This window comes from Physcomitrium patens, chromosome 26 (assembly GCF_059467195.1).
Source record: "Physcomitrium patens ecotype Gransden chromosome 26, ASM5946719v1, whole genome shotgun sequence".
Lineage (NCBI taxonomy): Eukaryota > Viridiplantae > Streptophyta > Bryopsida > Funariales > Funariaceae > Physcomitrium > Physcomitrium patens.
Genome location: NC_143435.1, coordinates 11,706,440 through 11,730,511, shown reverse-complemented (window position 1 = coordinate 11,730,511; position 24,072 = coordinate 11,706,440). Strand labels below are relative to the sequence as shown.

At 30.4% G+C, this 24,072-nt stretch overlaps 1 protein-coding gene across 1 annotated transcript; it reads right to left on the bottom strand.

Moving 5' to 3' along the window:
* Window positions 1-12,122: 12,122 nt before the first annotated feature.
* Window positions 12,123-16,825, bottom strand: LOC112277728 (uncharacterized). Its single transcript, XM_024510395.3, has 9 exons — window positions 16,260-16,825; window positions 14,891-15,265; window positions 14,465-14,518; window positions 13,999-14,242; window positions 13,520-13,611; window positions 13,244-13,307; window positions 12,993-13,109; window positions 12,826-12,900; window positions 12,123-12,597 (listed from the first exon to the last, which is right to left on the bottom strand). Exons 1-9 carry the CDS (start codon window positions 16,682-16,684, stop codon window positions 12,316-12,318), a joined length of 1,728 nt encoding a protein of 575 aa, XP_024366163.1. The 5' UTR covers window positions 16,685-16,825; the 3' UTR covers window positions 12,123-12,315.
* Window positions 16,826-24,072: the final 7,247 nt, after the last annotated feature.

Genomic DNA, 24,072 nt, shown 5'->3' with positions numbered 1-24,072 from the left:
TCTTTTTTCCTTTTGTTGACTTCGGGTAAGAACTGCTTGGACACATTCCACCCAATTTACCAAAGAATCTTGAAGACCTCGATTTATCTCTTCAAATTTTTCTTGGCTTTGGATCTGCTGATCCCAATTATTGACATTGAACGGAGCATTACATTGCTGATACGTATGCCCCGACTGCTTGCAATTTCCACAAACTGGCGCATAATCGTCACTAGCTCTGGGATTGGGACATTCATTGGCATAATGACCAATCTGTCTGCAACGAAAACAACGAAGTGGTCTTCTTGCACCCCCATCAAGCATATTGGGTGCCTCCACCAGTATATACCTATTCATCCATTCTACCTGCTCAACCACCTTTTCAGCAGTTATCTATCCCTGTTTATACTATACACTAGGTATCTACATTTTGAAAATAACTACTTATTCTACAATAGATACTTTTTCATGATCATTTGTCGCTATCTCATAGATAGACATCTATAAATTATTATAAAATTTACCACCACTATGACAACTATTCCATGATCATTTGTAGCTATTTCAAAGATGGACATCTATGAGTCATTATAAAATTTATTACCACTATAAAAACTACTCCATTTACTACCATTCTACTATGACATGCTTACTCCACACTATCTTAGTCTAGTCTTTGTAATAACAATTATAAATGCTTTTTTTTTTTTTTTTATATATTTGACCTTGAATCCCACACCTTCTTTTTCTATCAATAACAAACAAAACAAGAATAAATTATAATGGCCAAAAATTAAAACTCTTCTATAAAAAATATATTACATCAAACTACATATTACTCATCTATATACAAACTTGACCTATTAATTATGTATATGATATTACATATCATGAAATAAGATGCATCTAATAGGTACAATTAATTCATTATTCAACTTAGTTCTTTGATGTTTGAAGTTAAAATGATGACTTTACATAACTACAACATTAAAAATGGTGTATTGTATGTTTTTGTGTTGACGGTTGATTAATCATTCTAATTCTTATAACTTGCACATGGCTTAGACCGCCAAATCTTGATAAGATATTATCTAAAGTTGAATTAATTCCAATATTTGGTACACCTGACACCTCTCCTATAACTTGTATAAAAAAATATCAAAGTAAATATGTCGCAATAGACACAAAAAAATGCTCAAATATATTTACTATAGTAATTAAGAGTTAATTAAAATAAATTTATATTCCAATAGTTGAAATGAAAGCACTTCTTTACAGTTTAGCTATCTTCCACTTAGTACCTACAAAAGATCAAAGTATTACAATACATTCATTATATATTACAAAAATCAAGAAAAATAAATAATAATATATTTATTATTGCAAGGAGAATAGCAAACTTCAATGAAAAAATATACAACTCACCTTTTATTTCTTGTTATAAGTAGGATGTGTAGATGGCCTCTTAATTGCATCATTTCTCTCAACTTATATTATTTATGCATGCAAATCATATATGCCAATCTAGTGGCTCGGCATACTCAAATAAAAAATCTCTGCATATTTTGGACATATAATTGAATTAAGCCTTTTAGTTTGTTTATATTATAAATTTGAAAAACATGAATAGAATTTTAATTCTACTATTAGATTTTTAGATCCTTAAAATAGGAAGGTAGGTCAAATCAAGACTTTAAAATATCTATTCATTAATAAAAATCAATTAAAAAGTTAAAATAGTCAAATACTTCATATTTACAAATATATGTACTTTTTAAAAACTTTAAGTATAGATTTAGAATGAACAACCTCCAAATGGATCTAATGGCTTTTTCAAAAAAATTAAAAATTCTTGTATGATAAAAGTCAAAATCCTAAAGTCCAAGTCAAAGTAGCTATATTTCTCAAATTATGAATATATATTCAAAAATAATTATATCATTAAAATCATAGATATCATAAATAGAAAGATAGGCCAATTAAAAATCTAAAAATATTGATGCCATAAAATCAAACACATCCTTGTAATTCTAAATCCTAAATCTTTAAAATCTTAAATCCTAAATATTCCAACACAATCATCAACCACCAACCATCCATTATTATCATCAACCATTAACCATCCACTTTTAATAATCAACCATCAACCATCTATCACAATCATCATCCATCAATCATCCATTACAATCATCATCCATCAACTATCCATTACAATCATCATCCATTAACCATCCATCACAATCATTATCCATCAACCATCCAACACAATCATCAACTATCAACCATCCATCACAATTATCAAATATTAACCATCAATCATCCATCAACCATCCATCATAATCATCATCCATCAATCTTCCATAATAATCGTCATCCATCAACCATCTTTCCAAATTAGCAAAGATTTTTCCTTATAAAAGTCTTAATTTGAAAAATAATAATATTTATTATATAAAAAGATTTTTTAATAAAATATAATAAAAATAAAAGTTTAAATATATAAATAAAATTATTATATATATTATATATAAAATCCTAAATAAATAAAAAAAAATTAATAATAAAATTAAAAATATAATCATATAAAAAATTCTAAGTGAAAATAAAATAAATTTAAAATTTAAAATAATATATATAACTAAAATATATTCATGAATGTTCTAAAAGCCATAATTGTGTAGAAAATTTCAAATTGATAAATGAATGCAAAGAATTACAGAATTATTAAGTTAAATCAACATTAAAAATTGATAGTTATTGCTTAGAAGGATTAATTTTTGCTTAAAGATACAACAAAATAAATTTAAATTATTAAAAATTCCACAATTGCTAAAATCTAGAATTTATTGTGATACCTTTATCATTTATTAAAGAAGAAATAAAAATACTCATATAGCTTATTACATAATATTTTATTTATTAAATTTATTTAAATGAAAATAATTGTACATCAAATTGTATATCTTAGTATTATTTTTAATTATAAAAATAAAAATATTATTATAAAATTAATATTTTATAAGTCAAAATAATATTCATTTCAAAAGACTCTTGGTATAGAATCTTGATTTTATCTTTTAATATAAAAATACATACTTTAGGTCTCATAGCATAGTAACTATCAATTCAAGTCTTCTTTAGACTTCTTCTACAACTTATCAAGTTTTACTAAATAATAGATGTTCTTAAATTTTGAAATATAATTTAATAATTCTATAATTGTAAATCTATGCATCTTGTTGATGATACAAGATACATTTGAGAAAATTAAAAATATTCATTAAAGTTGAAATAAAATAATATTTTTTATATTATTACAAAGCCACAATAAAAATACAAACAAGAGCTTATCATAGATATATATATTTATTCTAATATTTACCTATATAATTAAGTAGAAAGAAAAATAAATAGATTAATTTTATAATATCTTTTAAAAAAGCTTCATAGATGTTGATTTGACTTTATATGTGTTTGTAGTTGATTGATAGGTTAGAAACTTGATCAACAAGTTAACTACGTGCCACACATATTGATAGCTTACAAAATAAGCTAATTATATAGCACACATATAGAAAACTCACCTTACAAGTTAAGATACATATCTTACAAAGTCAACACATTTTGGAGGTCCTATAGAACATTGTCACATAATTCTTAGTTAAATAGTATATATGAAGGCGAGAGTGAAGCCTTCTTCATTCTTGTTAATGTCTTTTTAATTCTTTATCTTATTTCAAGACTTTTTAATCTTCCTATCTTTAGTAATAGCCAATCTAGTTTAATATATTATTATCATTGAGTAATTTTTTAGTCTTTTTGAGTAACACAAGAGTATATTGAGATTTTTTTTTTTTTAAATTCATATCCTTGATAGTTTAATAAGAGTGCTAACTCATTATTTTTGTCTTTTTTTTAGAGGTGAATAGATTATCCTACTTCTATTATTATATTTTGAAGGTTGTGGACTATCTATCTTTAAATAAATAATTTGATTTTTTAACACTTGTTTTTTTCTTAAAAAGAATGGATTATCCTCCTTTGTAGAAATTTTTATTTAATATTAGAGGTTGTAAATTACCTTCTTCTAATTTAACTTGTAGATTTGTTAAGTTGTTTGAAATAAAAGAAAAAACCATAGATGCTACATATGATAGAAGTGAGAATAGATTTGTAACTATTTTAGATTTTTATAAGCTTGTTAATACTCTTAGGATGAAAATATCATCCATCACCAATGCCAACTATAAAAACACTAATTCTATGTATATGGAAGAAGTTCAAAGTCTATGCTAAGAAGTTGCGCAATTAAAAGAAATAAGTAGATCAATCTATTAATCAAATCTAAGAAGTTTTGCTTCTATAATATGATAAGGATAGGAATTAGTATGCTTCAGAAGTTTGATAGAATAAGATCAAAATTTGAAGATTTTTGGAATAAGTTAAGTTTTATTTAAGATTACATTTTTTCTTAGACTTCCATAGATTTACTCGAGTTGGATTCATAGACAAACTTCTATCTAGTAGTGCTCTCTTTTGGTTTGCACCTTTGATGGAAAAGAATTCATGACTACTTTATGACTTGAATTCATTCTTAAAAGTAATTATAGCTTCATTTATAGAAAGTGAATAAAAAAGAGTAATAGAGATGAAATTCTTATTCTTAAATCAAGACTTAAGATCAACCACCATATGTATTGTTGAATTCCAAAACCTTACTTTAGACATGGATTAGAACAATAAAACCCTTATCAATCAATTTTGATATAGGTTAAAGAATAATATCAAAGATGTATTATTAATAATATTAGAGACTATATATAAGACAAGGATTCAAAACCAAAGAATGGAATTAACTTGACATTAGAACAATAATTGGATACAAAGTAAGAAGATCTTAGCTAAACCACAAGAAGTGAATTGTCGAGAGTGAGAATTCCCTCAACCTCAACTCCTATATATACTAAGTCCTAGGATGCTTCTTAAGAAATTTCTATGAAGTTTAAGAATAAAGCAAGTCTAAGATCCTTCTTTGATAACTTCTTAAATCATCTAAAGCCTCTTAGAACCATCTAGAACTTTCTTAGAATCTATTAGAATCTTTTGAAACCTTCTTAAAACATAATAGGACCTTTTAGAATCTTTTAGAATCTTTTAGAATCTTTTAGAATCTTTTGGAACCTTTTTCAGTTGTATGTCTATGACATCACCCCTCTTCTAGCTTTGAGGTCTCCAAAAAGAAATATTTCAATAAGTTAATATATGTACAAGAAGTTAAAGATTTATTGCATGGTATCCACTATATATTCCAATTATTTTTCTTGAAGTAAATGGTTCATAGGTCCTTGTAGCCATCGATAGTATTCCAAGTCTTCTACTTGTGATCAAGCATGAACTTTGTTGTCTTCATTATGGAATTGTCCTACAAATACTTCTTCTAGACATCCTTTATATGCATGTTCTATATCAAATCCAGTTACTAGTGACCTATTACTAAGTATCCTTTGATATCTTCATAGTTTAAGCGACTTTTCATCTCGGGGTTGTCTCTGCAAGCTACTTGGTTGAAATGGTATGGCTGGCAAGGTGTCTATTTCTTGATTATTCATATCATATAAAGTAGACAAGATCAAAAGAATATAAACATGCTATGGTCATGAACTCAAATTACTGACTTATATTGTTCTAAATATTTGACAAAAACTACCTCTTCAAAGGTTATCTCTTCTCATTTTTTATAAGGCCAAGAACTAAAAATCTTCATGGTTAAGCCATCTTACCAAGCTATCATTCTTCATTTTGCTGCTTTTGTTCTAGATAGATGTTGTTGATGGAACCTTTAAACCTTCATTTGTATATTTATAAGATTGTCAACTAGTTCCCACGTGCAATCATTAATATCATATCCATGCTAATGGACCAGATATTCAAGCCTTCCATATCTTATCCTTGAATCTAATACCTCTTCTACCTTAAATTCAACATGATCATTGATTTCAACTATAGAAAGTGGTGGTTGTCTTTGACCTAATATGTTTGATTTTTTATACCTTTTCAAAAGTGAAACATGAAAGACTCAATGAATCTTCATAAATGAAGGTAACTTCAAGCAATACGTTATATAATTGATTTGTTTCTGAATTACAAATGGTCTCAATCTTCAGTAGTCCAACTTATCACATAGCCTTTTAGTTTTATATTGTGTTGAAGAAGCCATATTTTGGCATTAACTTGGAATAGAGGATGTTCCTTCTTCAATTCATCTGCAAATAGCTTATAACATTGTTGAGTCTTTTCTAGGTGAATCTTCATGGTTACTTGAAGTTTGACCATCTTCGTAGCAAATTCCTAGATGTATAGATTATGTTGTTATATGCAAACTGTGTCAACGTTAAGTAAGAAGTTCAATTATCTTGTTGATAGTTGATGGTGCACTTCAAATATAACTCAAGAATTTGATTGACTTCCTATAGTAATACTTGAAGTCTTACTTGAGAATGCTTTGAGCACCTAGATGTGGAAGATAGAATGGAAATTGTAACAAAATCTTAACTCTAATAAAACACTAATAATGCTAAGTAAGCTTTAATCAAATTCAAAAAAACCTTAAAAGGCTTACAAAGAAAAAATAAGAAATCTTAAAAAAAATATTAGAATGATCATAAATATATTCTAAATAAATCTAAATCCAATCTTAATTTAATCCTAGTTAAAATCCTTTTGGACTTCATTCAAACTTTTAGGCCAAAAACTAACTAAATCTTAAAACCTAAATAAATCCTAAATCAAACCATAATCAAACTCTAAATCCTAAACCAAATCCTAATAAAATCTTAAATCCTAAATCAAATCTTAATCCTAATCAAATCCTAAATCCTAACCAAACCCTAATCAAACCCTAAATCCTAAATCAAATCCTAAAAAAATCCTTTTAATTTCTACAACAAATTTAAACTTCAATAATTAATAAATGAACTATTGATTTAAACTCAAATTTTTCACACTCTTTAACAATTAAGTTGACAACAAGCAAAAAAAAATTAAAAATGATCAAAATTACCAAATAGAAGATAACATCAAAAACATGCTTGGATATTGGCCGACCTCCTTCTCTGACCTTGATACTAATCTCTCAAAGCCAATATCTCTCATTTTTACCATTCGATTGATCTCAAAATTCTCATTTATATAGGAAAATAAGTCTTATATCCTCACACATAAATTTCATTCCAATCCAACTAATAAATAGCAAGAAATCTTTAAAATCCTCACTAAACCTAAAATTCTATTTTCTGAGAGCTTGACCTACTTAAACCTTAATATCCTCAATTCAACCATTAGATCAAGATAAAATTCACAACACATATTAAGAACGACTATAACTATTAACCTACAAAATTTCATTCATAGATCTGTTATAAAACTCTCAAAATTATCCAAAATGTCAATCCTATTTTATTTCACAAAAATCCAAGTCATTCAAAAAAACTTAACTTTGTAAAGCCCTTATAAAGTTATTACAAATCCAAATTACACAAAAAAAATGCCCATAGAAACCTTATCTAGTTTGCTATGATATTTCATTCTTTGATCTCCAAAAGAATTCCATAGTTACTGTAGGTGCTCAGTTTTGTGCCTTGGGATCTGATTTTGATCCATGTTAATAACCGGCCCTCCTCGGATATAAAATTTTGTCTTTTTGAGTTAATTTTTATTAAAATCAACTTCCATCTTCTTCTTTTAAATGCTCACATTCTTTATTTTTCTAATCTACTTTATTTTGCTTTATTTATGGTCCAACAAAGTAAGTAGAAGGCCATTTTATAAAAGCCAATATTGATACTTTTTAATTTTACTATCCTTTTGACTATTAACTATATTTCTAAGATAATTTACTCTAATACTTTGAATTAAGATCTATTATATTATAATAATGTCTACATTCTTTCACTTATTAGTTGTATTATATCATGACACTGCTCCATTTGGCCATCAATTTGATGGTGGAAGGTAGAGGAAAGGTTGATGTCAACCTTAAGAATCTTAAAAAGGGCCTTCTAAAACCTTGATACAAATTTTGGCCCATGATCTGACACAATGTTATCTAGCAATCCGTGGTAATGATAGACATTGTCAATAAAGAGTCTTGTTGTCTCTTCACCAATAATTGACTTCTTAGAAAGTATAAAATGTGCCATCTTGGTCAATCAATCAACAACTACAAAGATAGTATTAAATAAATTTGATGGTAAGAGACCTATAATAAAATCCATACAGATAGATGACTATGGTTGACTTGGAATAGGAAGAGGTTGAAGTAGTCTATATAGCCAATGCCAAGGATTTTTTGACCTTGAATAAGTATCACATGATAGTATGAATTTCTTAATGTCCTTCTACATCTTAGGCCATGAAAAATCTCTAGATAGAAGTTCTAAGGTCTTGATGAATCCAAAGTGTCCAGCTACAAGGAAATCATGGCATATTTGAAGAATGCACAAGTGAGTTGGTCCTTCAAGAATGAACAAACGTTCTTCAAAGAACAAGACATTGTCTTCTTACTTGAATTTAGAAGACTCTTTAGGAAGGTTGTTGGCAAGATGCTTGATAATAAGAACAAGAAGGTTCATATTTGAGGCTTTACAAACCTGATCAAGAAATGATAAATCCATAGGCATTGATATAGTAGTTGCTAAAAGATAAAATTGCTTAGGTTTTAACAAGATTGTCCATTGTTGATCATATGTTACCTCGCCCTCTTTTGGTTTAAGGTAGGAACATCTTAATAATGCATTTGATAATCTTTATTAGTTCTCAAGTCAATATGTGATATTAAAGTCAAATTATGATAAAATTATACTCCAACATGCTTGACAACGGTTCAAGACTTGAGTTGACATAAAGTATTCAAGATTCTTATTATCTATATATACAATCACTTGATGAGAGGCACCTTTAAGAAAGTGGTTCCATTCTTAAAAAGAATCTTTGATAACAAGTAGCTCTTTATTGTGGATTTTGTAGTTAATTTTTGACGTTGAAAATTTTCTAGAATAGAATGCAATTGGATGAAGTTTGCCATCTTCTCCATATTGCAACAAGACTACTCCTAATGCAAAATTTGAGGCATCAGTCTCCATAAAATAAGACTTGTTAAAATCTGGATGTATCAAAATTGGAGGTGTTGTGAAAGCATCTTTTAAGCTTTGAAAAGCTTTCTTTGCTTTCGAGCCCCAATTTAGTTTGTCCATGCATGTCAACTGCATAAGTGGAATAGCAATCTTGGAATAATTTTTAACAAAAATTATGTAGAAGTTTGCAAATCTAAAAAAACATTGGACATCACGTATAGTTTTTGGCTTTGCTCAATTGTTGGTTGCTTGTACCTTCTTTGGATCCATAAAAAGACCTTTGTTGGAAATAATATATCCAATAAATTTAATTTAAAGTGCATAAAATATACACTTCTCTAGTTTTGCATATAGTCCAACACTTCATAGCTTTTCCAAGATAAGGCAGACATGTTTTTTGTGGTCTTTCGAATTCTTGGAAAAGATTAAAATATCATCCAAATAAATCACAACAAATTCGTCAAGATGCTTGCAAAATATATCATTCATTAAATATTAGAATATGGTTGGAACATTTGTAAGTTCAAAAGGCATGACATTATATTCAAAATATCCATATCTGATGTGAAATGTTGTCTTCTATTCATCTCCCTCCTTAATGCGTACCATGTTATGCATGCTTATATATCAATCTTCGTAAAAGTCTTTGCTTGGCTAAATTGATCAAGAAGTCCTGATATCAATGAAAATGGATATCAATTCTTTACCATGATTTTATTAAGATCATGATAATCAACACACATCCATAAGGATCCATCTTTCTTCTTCACAAATATTATCGAAGCATCAACTGGCAACTTGGAATGTCAAATAAAATTCTTTGCCAAATTTTCCTCAATGTATTCTTTTAAAGTTATAAGCTCATTCTAAGATAAATTGTAGATGGGTCTAAATGGTGGTTGAGAACCTTTTTGAAGGTCAATCGCACAATCATAAAGGTGATGCTTTGGCAAGATGTCTACATTTTTCTTTTCAAATATATTTGCAAAATCTTTATATGCCTCTGGAATTGTTGTTGTAGCAACCATAGGTTCCGATTATGGATTTGTATAGACAACAAACGTAGTACCTTGTTTGGTCACCCTCCCATATGCTCTAGCTCCAATAAATAATATTGTTTAAGTTTTGGCTTATCGGATGTTAGAAGTTTTTTTAAATTTGGGGATTCTATGATCTATTAGAGAAAATTCTAACTTTTGACATACCCAATCTATGCATAGATTGTATTTTTCAAGCCATGAGAGTCCTAAAATGGTTGAACTTAATGGTGATCTAATGACATTGAATACTACTTGGTTGTTATGGTTGTCAAAGGTTATTTCTAATGGAATTATTTCATGAGTGACATCTCTAGAGGATAAAGGTCGACCATCCATTACTTCTACATATACATTTTTAATATCATTTTTAAAACCTTTTTAATATCATTTTTAGGTTTTTTATAAGTAATTCATATAGATAGAAGTCTAATATAGATACTAGTATCAAAAATTAAACAGAATCATCAATCTATCATCTATGATTAAAATAGAAAGGATAAACAAGAAGGTACTACATTAGACAATGTTTTTAATGGCAAAAGGAATGTGAAGATGAATTCTATATTTTTGGTTGAGAAGGTCAATGAATTTTCAAAAGCATTAAAAGATTAACCTTTAAAATTATAAAAGAATTTGTTTCGAAGCTTGGTTTTGTAACAATCTTGGCAAGAGTTTAAAACTAAAACTTTATCATTTAAAAGTAATAAGAATGACTAACGTTTAGAAGAATAAGGGACTACTTTTAATCTCAATAATAAACAAAATACCTCTTAGTTTATACCCTTAAAACCATCTTAGTTAAGACTATAACTATTCGACCTAAAAATTATGACCCAAATCAATAAGATGCAATAAGACCTTATATTTTTCATCACACCTTACAAAAATACAAGTGAATGTATTAATACTCACTTTAAATTGAAGTCTTAAAGATTTCTTTGTAAATATTGTAGATTGATTTATGCCTCTCAAACCATTACTAAAATAACCCTATTTACACCTCTAAACTATTAAATATTTAAGTGAGCCCCCTCTAGGTTCCAAGTCCACCATTTAGATTGCTTTGAGCTATAAATTTATATTCTTAATGTCTAAAAAGGACTACCTAACTTTCCCACTACTATCTTTCATAAACATTTGAGAAGTTGGTTTTGATATGGAAGCCATTTATACAATTCTTCACAAACAACAAGTTTTGAACACAAATTCTTGTATTTAATCCAAAAAAATATTGTTTTTCCAATCATGAATTTCACTACCAGACTTCTCTATAATTATTCAAGACAAAATTAGACAAGTTACAAGTAAAAACTTCTGTCAATATTCCTTATCTTTGTTGAAATTAAACTACATGATCATTTATTGGCAACTAAGATTAGATGTATTGAATTGATACCATATTTGATTAAATCAAACAATGTATTTGTGGTTTTAAAGCTTCCCATTAACACATCTATTTCATTCAATAGTTATACGTTAGTTACAGTTAAATTAGTTGCAAAAGATTATATCATTTTGACCATTTTGAATATTACAGACCGTGCTACTTGATGACTTATTGCCCAATTGGTACATTAGTGAACTTATTAACTGGTCACAAAATTAAGGTTTATTTGGCAATGGAGTGGACCTGATTTTACAATGCCAGAGCTCCAGAAATCTTACATACGTGTATTTCACATTGCTGTCAGAGGTGTGACACGTTCTATGTGTATTTGATACTTAACTTGAAACATCACTGAAACCAAGCAAAAATTAATACCAAATCCAAAAATGTAATGTACAGCTGCAGTGCTAAAAAAAATCTCTCATAAGCTTATTGAACAAGATTTTATCTTACCATTGAAATTTAAAAAATTCTTCAATGAAGTAAATATATATTATGAAATCAAAGCAAAGTATATCAATTCAAGTAACAATCATTTCAAACAAAAAGAACCCCAGAAAAGTATCTCTTCCAAAATCTGATCAATGACAAAAAACACGTTTTTTTAATCTCAATCATGTTACTTTTGGTTACAAACGCTAAACGGACTTAACGTTGGTCAAAAACTGCAGCAAAAAAATAACTGCACAATTAGAAACTAAAATTGCAGAATAAGAATCTTGGGATAAGTTAACATCGCCGCCAGTGATCCGAGAGAGATATAACGAACGCGGCGGTCTTAGAAGGTGCTTAAGCTGTTCAACATTCCATGTTCTAGAATAGTGTCATCTGTGACTGGATAGATATGAGACTCTTGCAATGTTGCATGAGTTCCTGAAATCAAATGAAGACTTTCAAGTCTAGCGCATGCACACTTCAAGGTCTGCAATTGGCTCAGAGACAACGGCTCCACTGTTTCTAATCTTAACCGCTTCAAGGCTGGCATAACCCAGGACTCAAAAGGTAATTTCTCAGGTGTCTGGAATACACCTAGTGCAGCTGCTGACAAACAAGTCAAGTTCTGCGATATAAAAAACAAAAAGATGAAGTCAACTAAAACATACACTTAAAAAAAGGTAAATGAGGCACAGGCAGTATTGGAGACTGACGTGTACGTACAACAATCCACCTGTTGTACACCTAAGCACGATACTTAGTTGAACTTTTCCACTGTCACTATCAAATGCACAACGGATGACGTGCTGGAACAAATCCATGATCACACACAAAGACATATTTCAGGACAGACCTGGAAGAGAGCCCCTATGTTTAGAGGAATATCATGCTCTCCTTGAATGTCTGAGGAAGAGCGCAGATCAATCGCCTGCAGAAAAGCACAATATTCCTCAGAAAATCATGATGCATGCAAATCAATCCAGATGCTAGGAGCAAAATCATTGAATCAGAAGTGGGTACCTCGAGATTTGGGCATGAAGATGCAAGAGCCGAGATCGATGCCTCCGTGAGATCACAGCGATTGAGAGCCAAAGCGCTTAGTGGAGGTGGTCCTGCATTCAGTAATGCCAATAATTCCTGCACACCATTGCTCAAGATTTCTGACTGTCAGTCGGTCTCTCCTTTACAATAACATCAATCGTCAGTAAAAATGAGTGAAAACGATCAATTAGCCCCAGCACAACGTTTTGAGCATTGATAGAGTTTCAGACCTTATCTGTACAATGTGTGTTCTCCTGCCAAATAAGTTGCGATTTCACAGACTGTCCAAATGACCTATCCAAACAAGTGAGCTGTCAGGTGCCAGCAGAGAATTCAATGAACACTAGCGAACACCAGAGCAGAACAAATCCTCACGCCCTGGGCATTGAAATATTGATCCAGCAAATGTTCGCATGAAAACGGCTCTAGATACCGGGGGGAAAGGGGGAGATGTGGAGAAAACGTTATGCTACAATAATGATGTAACTTAGGGAACAATTACTTACGGCATGCGCAACTCAACAGACAGAGTGTGCAGTTTGGGCAGTGCTCCTAGCTCGGACAACACCTGCCGGTAGACTTTCTTCGAAATGACGTGCTGGTGTCACAAGACATCATAAGTGAACACATAGTTTAATACCAGATGATAAAATAAACTAACCCTGACAACGTTCTAAAGTAAAAGAAAAAAGAAAAAAAAATCACGAGAAATGATAAGACTTTTGTGAGGTCTCACAACAGCAATCAGCACTCAGTCTTTTCATCAGCGTTAGCAGCACGTTCGTAAGGAACAGAGAAACTACAAGCATCAAGGAAAGATCACTGCTAACGGCCCTTCGACATTGCTGTGCCACGACTTTCTCCTACCTCTGATTCGACCAATTCAACAAGAAAAGGACTACCTATGAGTTGAATAGAATTAATAATGAATGTAAATTACAAAGTAAAAAACATTACACATAACAAATTTCTGATAATCACGTACTTGAAGAACAAGTGTAACAGAACTGAGATCGGAACAATGCCACCGCACTGCTGCAAAACCCCTTTCTGATAGCTGCCCACAACCACAGCTTAGGACAGGTGGGAGAATATAATTGTCAGGCCCAATATCACCAACACGCAAAGGAGAGGGCCCCAAATCAAAAGTGTTCGAAGGATACATCGAAGGTACACACAAATGCTGCAATCTAAGCGTGTGAAGGCGAGGACAACTTTTGAAAATGGTTCTGCAAAATTTCACATGAGAAATACAATTACATGAAGAGTACAGACAGAGTCCCGTCAGCCCAGAGAACATTATTCGGCAAAGCTAGAGAGTAAAGTCAAATGCTGCATACAACAAACGATCCCTGAAGATTTTAAGGCTCTCTGGCCAACTGGAAGTGTTACAATACGCAAGCTCGAGAACTTTGTGTTCAACACGTGTTTTCACAAGGACGAGGACTCACTGTAAACTTTTGTCATTAAGTCGAGAGGAGCTGATGTCAACATCCCCGACGAACCTGAAACAACCCCAATTCATGCATATAAGTTTCCTTCTGTCGCGACATAGAGGAATGTACAATCAGGTAATGTTTACTCTGATTAAAGCAGACAAAAAGAGGAAGAGGCATCGAAGTCCGGGTTGGTAAACATCTCTCAAATCCTACAGCTCACTGTCAACTTCACGACTCGTGAGTGCTCATGACTATACGGGGGCTGACATAGGTATCCAAACCATTTACATTTAATCATAATTCAACACAATGAATTCTCAAACGAACATAAAATGATAACGAACAAGCATTCTGAAAGAAAATTGGGAAACTGTTGGGCTAAAAAGAACTTCAGGATTTGACAAAGTGCCAAGGTGGATGCGAAAATGAATTACTCACTTTCCAATGACCATTTGCGCTAACACTATGTCAAGGAATGAACCACCAGGTGCAACGGGCTGCACTGGAGAGGGGGTTCGTGGTGAGGGTCCATTCTCATCAATGTTAGAAGTCACTGCGTTAGCATCAGTCAGGCGGTCGCAGGGCCATAGAAGGGAGCGAATAGGCGAGGGGGCTGATAGCATCGCTAAGCTTCTTGGAGTCTTAAAAGACGAAAATGGGGAGTGAGTAGTTGGGTTCACCCAATGCTTTGGAAGAGGAGTCTTCGGTTGCATAGGTGTGGCGGAAGACTTAATTCCAGCTGCAGTTGCAGAATCGTCATCGTATTGCCACGAACGGAGCTGTGATAAATCCGTGGCAGCTGCTCTCCAAGTCCTGCAAATCATCAAAAACAATAGTACTAAGGCTAAAGCCCCATTTGCATGCCTCCAAGAGAAAGAATCCTAGAGGGTTGCTTCATACTCTAGAGATAGTGACTTCACGCATTTCGGTGAGCTGCAATTGAAACATTCCTTTCCGAGTTCCGTGAATAGGGCTCCGGAAATGACTTAAACGGCGGAATAATCTTTAAGCAGAGATAAGCACCCATACAGAATGCTTTACATCCGCACATTCCACGCACCATTCCTAAAGACGTTCCTTGAGGATACAGCAAAGTTCGTGAGGTTAGAGAAGACAATCCCGTACACCTGTACTTCCAATAGCGCTGCTAAAACATGACCCTCGTGAGATAATATTCCTTATCTACGCTGAAGTTGAGAAAAAAGAAAATATATATGAGCAAAGCAAAACAATCGCTGTTCCTCTGGACTCCACAACTTCCTGCTCGACTCGAATAAGGCGCCTTCGAGCAATGCCCAGAATTACGATGACGAAAATTGGAGATAACGCATTAAACTACGTTGATATCTGCTTCTCCACATGATGCGGTCCGAATGCATAGCAGTGACGAAGCAAGGAGCTATAATTCGACTCTTCATCAAATTCAAATAAGCTCAATACCTCCGAAAATTCAAAACTTAAGATTGCAGACTGGTCTGCGAAATTAATCGCTAACCTGACCCCCACTTCCAACCCTAGTACAGGAACGACTTCGTCGCCAAATTTTCACGGGGATCACACACATACTGCCTCATTCTCACTCTCACAAAAGTTTACATGAGGCTCTACCTCCAGATAATAAAATAACCGTAACGCAACAGAGAGAGTTACAAATTTATTAGAGTAACGGGGAACTCGGAACTCCAATTAGCAAAGCAAAGCAACGTTGACTAACCTGGGTGGAAAGGGTGCAAACTCAAGTCACAAGATAGTCAATGACATACCAAAAAAATAAATAAAATAAAATAACGAGGCGGTAGGGGTAAACCTGCAAACGGCAGCGGCAGCCAAGACATCCTGAGGCTCTGACAACTGTCGAAAGATGAGAGCCACTACATCAGGCTGCTGAACACCTTCAATCCCCGCAACCAACTCCTGTGCCTGCTCCATTCTAACCTGATGTCGCTTACAAGAAGCCACTAACCCTGAAGCCAATACGCGACTGTTGGGGCATGTAGCACTTGAATATATCCTGGAACCTTGAAGGCCAACGACCTTCACCGGAGAAGGAACCCAGAGGGATCGTGCAGAATGAAATGCATTTATAATGCAAAGTGGACAGAGGGAAGGAAAAAGCAGAAGTGAGTGGAATGGGTGACGGGAGTGCAGAACGGAAAGGCGCGGCAATGCGAGAGGAGAGGAACGAAGAACGTACAAAAAAAGAAGAAGAGGAGGAGGCAAAGAGCAAGGCATTGAGCAACGGTCACAAGATGGCAGGGACACAACTGAATGGAGTGGGGGTAGGGGGAGGGGGGCGGGAACGGGGTTCAGTCCGAAGGGTTGGCCAACAGGGGGAGGGAGAGAGAGGGAGTGGTGTCACTGACAGGGTTGGGGGGGGGGGGGGGGGAGAAGAAGACGACGAAGAGCAGGGGAGAGGGAGAGGGAGAACCACCTGTGCAGGGGCAGAGCCCGGGATGTATGGATGTATTGATGGATGGATGGATAGAGGATGAATGTGCTGGGGAGGGGTGCTCCCTTTTTTCTTCTTCTTCCTCCCCTCTCCCTCCCACCCACTTCCCAGATGCGGCACCACGACACACTGCAAAACCAAATCCTTGATTGATGTCGCATTTAATGTTGGAAGGAAGGGTCTCCATGTCAAGCTATCTATTGGAATCTATATACCCTATCCCTTTTTGGAATGTCTGCAATGATTGTTACTCTATGTGTGAGGTTCTCTCTCTTCTTTTTCTATTTCTTTTCCTTTCTTATTTTCAGTTGTTATTTTGCTGATTTGCTTTGCACAAACATATGATTTCTTGATAAGTAAAAGCTTAAATTTTGGAGGTTATGAAATGTGTTATCTAAAATATTTAGTTTTGAAGATCTTTGAAATCAAAATACATTCATTGGTAGTAAAGGCCATATCTACTACTTGCAATTGACTAAAGAATGTTTGATGCACTTGTTAATATAGTTTGGTACATTGTTATGACATTGCATGAGAATATTTTCTTTATTTCTTGTATTTTAGTTTGAGCAGTTAAAATTCACAATATGATCCTCATTTAATTTTTCACCACATTCTTCCAAAACCATGGTCACTAATAGATTATTATTATTATTATTATTATCATCATATTTCTATATATAGCAGTATTCAATGAGAATTACAAACTGTTTGGTTTTGTTTAAGTATGTCATATTCTAAATGCACATGTTATAATAATGAATTTAATGTGCCTTTTTTATTTTATCTTTTTGTTTTCTTTCTTAAAATTTAAGATTTTTGATCTTACAATATAAATGAGTGCATATATCTATACTTATTTATAATGGAATATTTTAAGTTAAAATAATTTATAAAAAACAAACCATTGATAAAAAAAAGTAGTTCTATTGTATAGATTTCAAATATAGTAATATATTTTGATGCATATTTGGATATATAATATATTTAAATTAAAAAATTTAATCATTCTTTTTACTTTGTTGCGAAGAGGGTTTGGTTTCACAACAAATAAAAGAAATCAATGAAGACAAAATTCAACATTATAATATAATTATTAGTAAGAAGCTTTCTTATTCATATAATTAATTGTAATAAATAATTTCAAATCTATAATCATGTATTTTTTTAATATGTATTTAGGTAATTATTAGAATAAATGTATATATGTCCATAATAAACCAACACTCTCCCTTGTTATGTCACGATTCATTCATTCTATCCCTTGTTTCTATTCTTATCCCCTATCCTTGACTCTCCATCCTTGTTTTTATCCCCAACTCTCTATTTCCAACTTTGTCCTCAAATTCACCATTTCCATGCTTAATTATGAACTTCCATTCTCTCAAGTTCCTTGTTTAAAGATTATATGTATTATTATTATATATTTTGAGATTTTTCTCTTATTAATAATTAAAATACATATATTTCAAGCTCCTTTTTAATTGTCTTTGATTATGTAAAGAAATACTATTTAAAAAAAAATTATTATATTTTTAAAATAATTTTTTTTAAAAGAATGATATTTAATTCAAATAATATCAGACTTAAAAGTGAAAGAAAATAATTATTTATAAATTAAAATAAAATAAATAAAAATTAAATATGAAAATAAAGATGTTACAAATATCTATTTAGAAAAGATTTTAGAAGATTTTAGAAGATTTTAAAAGATTTTTGACGGCTTCAGGAGATTCTAGAAGGTTTTAAAAGATCTAAGAAGGTCTTAGAAGATTTTAGAAAGTTCCAAAAGAAGCTTGCAAGGTTCTTTAACTTTCAAGCAATGTAAGAAGTTACAAGAGAAGTTTCTTGAGGTTGCTTCACAATGAAGCAATAAGAAAACAACTTAAGAAATATCTTAGAATAACTTGAAGGCAAAACCTTCTACAAGAAGTTATCTATAAGTTACTTGAATCCTAATATATATAGGTGTCAGTGATAAGGGGCTCCTTAGTCTCAACATAATATGTCTTGTGGTTTAATTTTAGACCTTTTAGTCTTATTTTTATTCTATTATTATATTATTTGGTAATAATATTCATGTATCTAACTATCTTGTTATAATTTTGCATAATCTTTAGATCTTGCTCTTAACAATTTATGGAAACTAACAAATTTTAATTTTTGAGCTATGGTTCTTTTTTAATAGAATACAATTATACTTCTTCTTAAAGTATTTTAGTATTTTAGAAGTTGTGGATTACTTTTATTTAAATTAATATTATTCCATATCATTTCTATTTTTTAAATATATATTTATTTCTTCTATTATTTTAAGATCTTATTTAGATACTTTATAAATATAAAAGTAGATCAAATTATAGAAGGTACATCTTCACAAATAAAAAATAAAGTGGCTATTCTCACAAATCTTCAAGTCTTTACAAATAGTCTATACAAAGAGATTATATTTCTATGCAATCCATATAAAAAAATCTTAGATTAATTTAATATTTAAAAAATCTAAACAATTTTTTTATAATTTGTAATAAAAAGTTGTTGAATAGAGAGAAGCAAGTACTAGACATATATCATATACAACTCCTAAAGATGTTTCAAGAACTATTATAAAAGAATCAAATGCTAGCATGTTACATAAATTTGATAGAACACAATTCAATATTTGAGATTTTGTACAATAAGTACAACTCTACTTACTCCTATATCTTTCTTATTATTCATACAAATTTACTCAAGTTACTTTTATAGATATTCTTTTACTCAAAAAAAATTGTTTATAGTTTTTTTATTATTAAAAAATATTTTTTTAATATTATATAAATTAAAAGATTTTATGGAGATTTTTTTTTGTTGTATTTGGAGATATTAATTGAAAAAGAATAGCAAAGAAGAAGATACAAAACTTGCAACAAAGACCACATTCAACTGCAATTTTTGTAACAAAATTTCTATACCTTATATGTGACCTTGATTGAAATGATAAGATATTTATGATTTGATTTTGATATGATTTGAGAGACAATGTAAAAAATTTATTGATTACAATGCCATGAGTTAAATATTTAGAAGAACTTATATCTTAAGCTATTATTTGCAGTAATTGATTATTTAAATTGTGACAAGAAAGAAGATGGAATTTTGATAATAAAAATCATACTACCATTGCTATTTCTTTAAGAATATTAAAAAAGTATTTAATAGACCGTGAACCTATGCAAATTGTTACAACTTAATTTAAGTTACTTACATTAATAGAAAAAAATAGGTAATAGGAAGAAAATTTGAATTTATACTCTGAGAATTAAATTACAAAGTAGCAAATTGTCTAAATAAGCTCAAAGTATGATATTGAATCTAGAATTAGCTAAATTGGAAAATAAGGATGTTTAGTCAAAGAAGGAACTATGAAGTTAAACACTACAAAATTTCAACTTCCAAAAAACATCTCTTTCTACCTCCAAATCCTATATGTTGTTTTATACTTCTTCTACAAATAAAATCTCAAAGTTGTGGAATTTTTTTTAAAGTTCTTTTGAATAGAGAGCCTTAGCATATTTTATGGATAAAGATTTTATAACTAAAGACAACTTCGTATTAGTGAAGAAGACTCATTATGTGCTTATTGAAGTCATTGATGAACAAGTTCTTGAATTAGAAGATGTTATTGAAGAAATACAACCTTTATAAGTGATATTAAGAGATCAAATATCATATATTATCCTCAACATCATTCAATGCTTTTATAAATCCAATTTTCAATGGACTTCTTTAATTTGAATTATGTAATCTTAATATTAATTAGAATATCTATATATTTTCTAAAAGATCAAAATATTATAGAAAGAAATAAGCTATTCTTTTATTGGAGCTATTGCCTTTATACATATACCAAAAAATGGCATTGTATTTGTGGTATATGCTACTTCAATGAAAAGTTCAATCAAATAAGTTTTACAAGATATTCCAATTTAATATAAATATTTTAAGGATATTTTTGAAAAAAAAAATATAAATATGCTACTGAAATATTGATCTTATGATTGTACCATAGAATCACAAAAAAGATCTCAGCCACCATTTAGACCAATATATAATATTTTATAAATATAATTAACGGCCTTATAACAATACATTACAAAAAATCTTTCTAAAAACTTAATTTGATACTCAAAATCATCTATTCGAATACTTATACTATTTATAAAGAAAAAAGACAAATCTTTATAAATATATGTTGATTATTGAGATTTAAATAAAGTAATGGTGAAGAATTATTATTCATAATTATTGAAATCATGGCTCTTTGAACAATTGAAAAAATCAAAGATCTATATAAAAATTGACCTTAAAAGAGCTTATAATTTGGTAGGCATAAAAGAAAGAGATTAATAATAAAAACAACATTTTAGACAAGATATGGAAATTTTGAATACAATGTCATACTTTTTAGACTAATCAATGCATTAAAAATATTCTAATATATAATGAATGATATTTTTTGAAAATTCTTGGATAAATTTGTTATTTATTATATTGATAAAATTTTGATATATTCAAAAAGTCTTGAATATAAAAAACATATAAGGTTGATACTACAAAAGTGAAGAGATATAAGACTATATGCCAAGTTGAAAAAATACATATTCCACCAAGCTATGTGAATGATAAGAACTCGATGAAAGCAAATAACTAAGTAAGACATTTTTCTAAAAAATATGATAAAATATGTATATATATATATATATATATATATATATATAAAAAGAAACTAGAATGGCTATTGCCAAAAGATAAGAAATCTAAAGACTCTTGAATTTAGATTAGAGTAAGAAAAGAATTAACAAGAGTGAAGAAAACTTCACTCTTTCCTCTATATATTATCCACTTAATAACTACGAGATGACGTTCTATAGAACCTCTAGCATGTGTTTACTTTGTAAGCCACATGTCTTAACTTGCAATGTAAGTTTTTTATATGTATTTCATATAATTAGCTTGCTCCACAAGCTATCTACACATATGAAACATGATTAATTTGTTGATCAAGTTTCTAATATAAAAGTCAATTATAAATACATGTAAATTCAAAACCATATCAAAACTAGATTGTATGCTCCTCGTAGATCTATTTTTGTATAGATCATAGCTTGATTTAATTGATCAAGAAGTCTCGATATCAAAAGAAGAGGATATATATTCTTGATGGTGATCTTGTTGAGTCCTCAATAATCAACACACATCTACAATGATCCATCTTTCTTTTTCACAAATAAGATTAGAGCTCCTGTTGATCATTTGGAATGGAGTATAAAATTCTTGGCTAGATTTTTTTTAATATATTCCTTGAATTTAGCTAATTCATTTTGTGATAAACTATAAATTGGTCTGAATGGCAATTGTGCTCTTTCTTGAAGGTTAATTGAGCAATCATAGGAACAATGCCGTGAAAGAGTATCTGCTTTTTTCTTCTCAAACACATCTTAAAATTCTTAATATTGGCTAAGAATGTTACTTGAAGTCTTTGCATCATTAAAAACATGTGTGGCATAAATGACACAAGATGATCTTTCTTTTGTAGCATGCAAGAAAGCTCTTGCACCTACAAATATAGGTTTAATTGCACTAGACTTATGACTTTCTATTGGATTAATTTCACTCTTAACAATACTTTTAGAGAAGTCAAGGGTATGAGAATTCTAATCTATATAAGGATTATACTTTTTTAACCATGATAAATCTAAAATGATTGGATTCAAGGAAGATCTAATTATATTAAAGCTTACGCAACTACTATGACCATTTATTGCTACATCTATAGGAAGTATTTCATGAATAACATCTTCAAAAGGTAACAGACAACCATCTATGACTTCTAAATGAACAAGTTTTGTTTTTTGTACTAACAGTATTTTATGACTTTTAACAAATTTTATATCTAAGAAACAAGTTGAAGCTCCTGAATCTATCAAGGCAGAGGCTTTATAATTATTAGGTGCTAAATACACATCTATTATAAAACAAAGAGAGGGTTCTAAGCAGAAGATAGGACCTTCATTAAAAATTGTACAAGATTTCAGGTACATGGTTCCTATTATAGCTGGACAAATTTGTTTTTTTATATATTGTCTTCTTTAACAAATAGACTCCTTATTTTGTTATTTTTTCATTTCTTTAGATAATATTGAGCAGTGTATTTAGGTTCTCCATAATATAAGCACAATCCTTCTTAACGGCAATGAGTCTTTTCTTACTCAATAAGAGGTTTAAAACGTATTGCATCAATTTGCATATCTTTTATTTCTAAATATATGTATTGAGGAGATGTTGGTATTGCCATCAAATTTTAGTAACATTGAGGCCTATTTGTGTGACTCTGAGATCAAAATTCAAAAAGTTGATTGTTGCATTTTACAACAAAATCAATTACTTGATTCAATCTTTGAAGATCAAGTAAGTTGAATATCAATTTCTTTACTTCATGTTATAATCCATACAAAAATTGGCTAATAAGTGAAATATCATATCACTTGATATCAGTTGTAAGTTATCAAAATTATGAAGTATATAACATTATAGATTGATTGTTTTATTATAAAATATAGATCTTGTTGGTTGCAATACGAATTACATCATGTTTTCTATACATGGATCAAAATTTTACCAAAAATACCTCTAAATTATCTATTATTGGATCTTATCATTTAAAAAAAGATAAAAAATCATGATTGTATTGAACTTAAGAGAAGTGTAGCAATCATTTTAACTTCTGATCCTAGAATTGGATAGCTTTAAGGTTGAAGTTTAATCAAAAGTTGTACTTGATTGATAAATCCTTGAAACTTGGATCTTGTACCATCAAACTTCTTGAGTAGGACAATTTTTGGTTCTTTAATACTTGAAAGTTGTTCCACCATGGATAGAGGGATATGATTTGGTGCAAATGTTGAAGTAGCTCTAATCATCTCTACATCTTTACTTTCTACCATTCTTATTGATCTTTGTGGTGGTAAGCTAAGTTGATGTATGGTAAGTATCAATTCCTTCAATTGCTCTTGTATTTGTGCTATTGCACTCTTCATTTTAATAAGCTCTGCCATAATAATATTCAAAAAAATATCTAATATCACTCAGGATAAGTAGAAGAAAGGACTTGAAGATAAAGAAAATACTG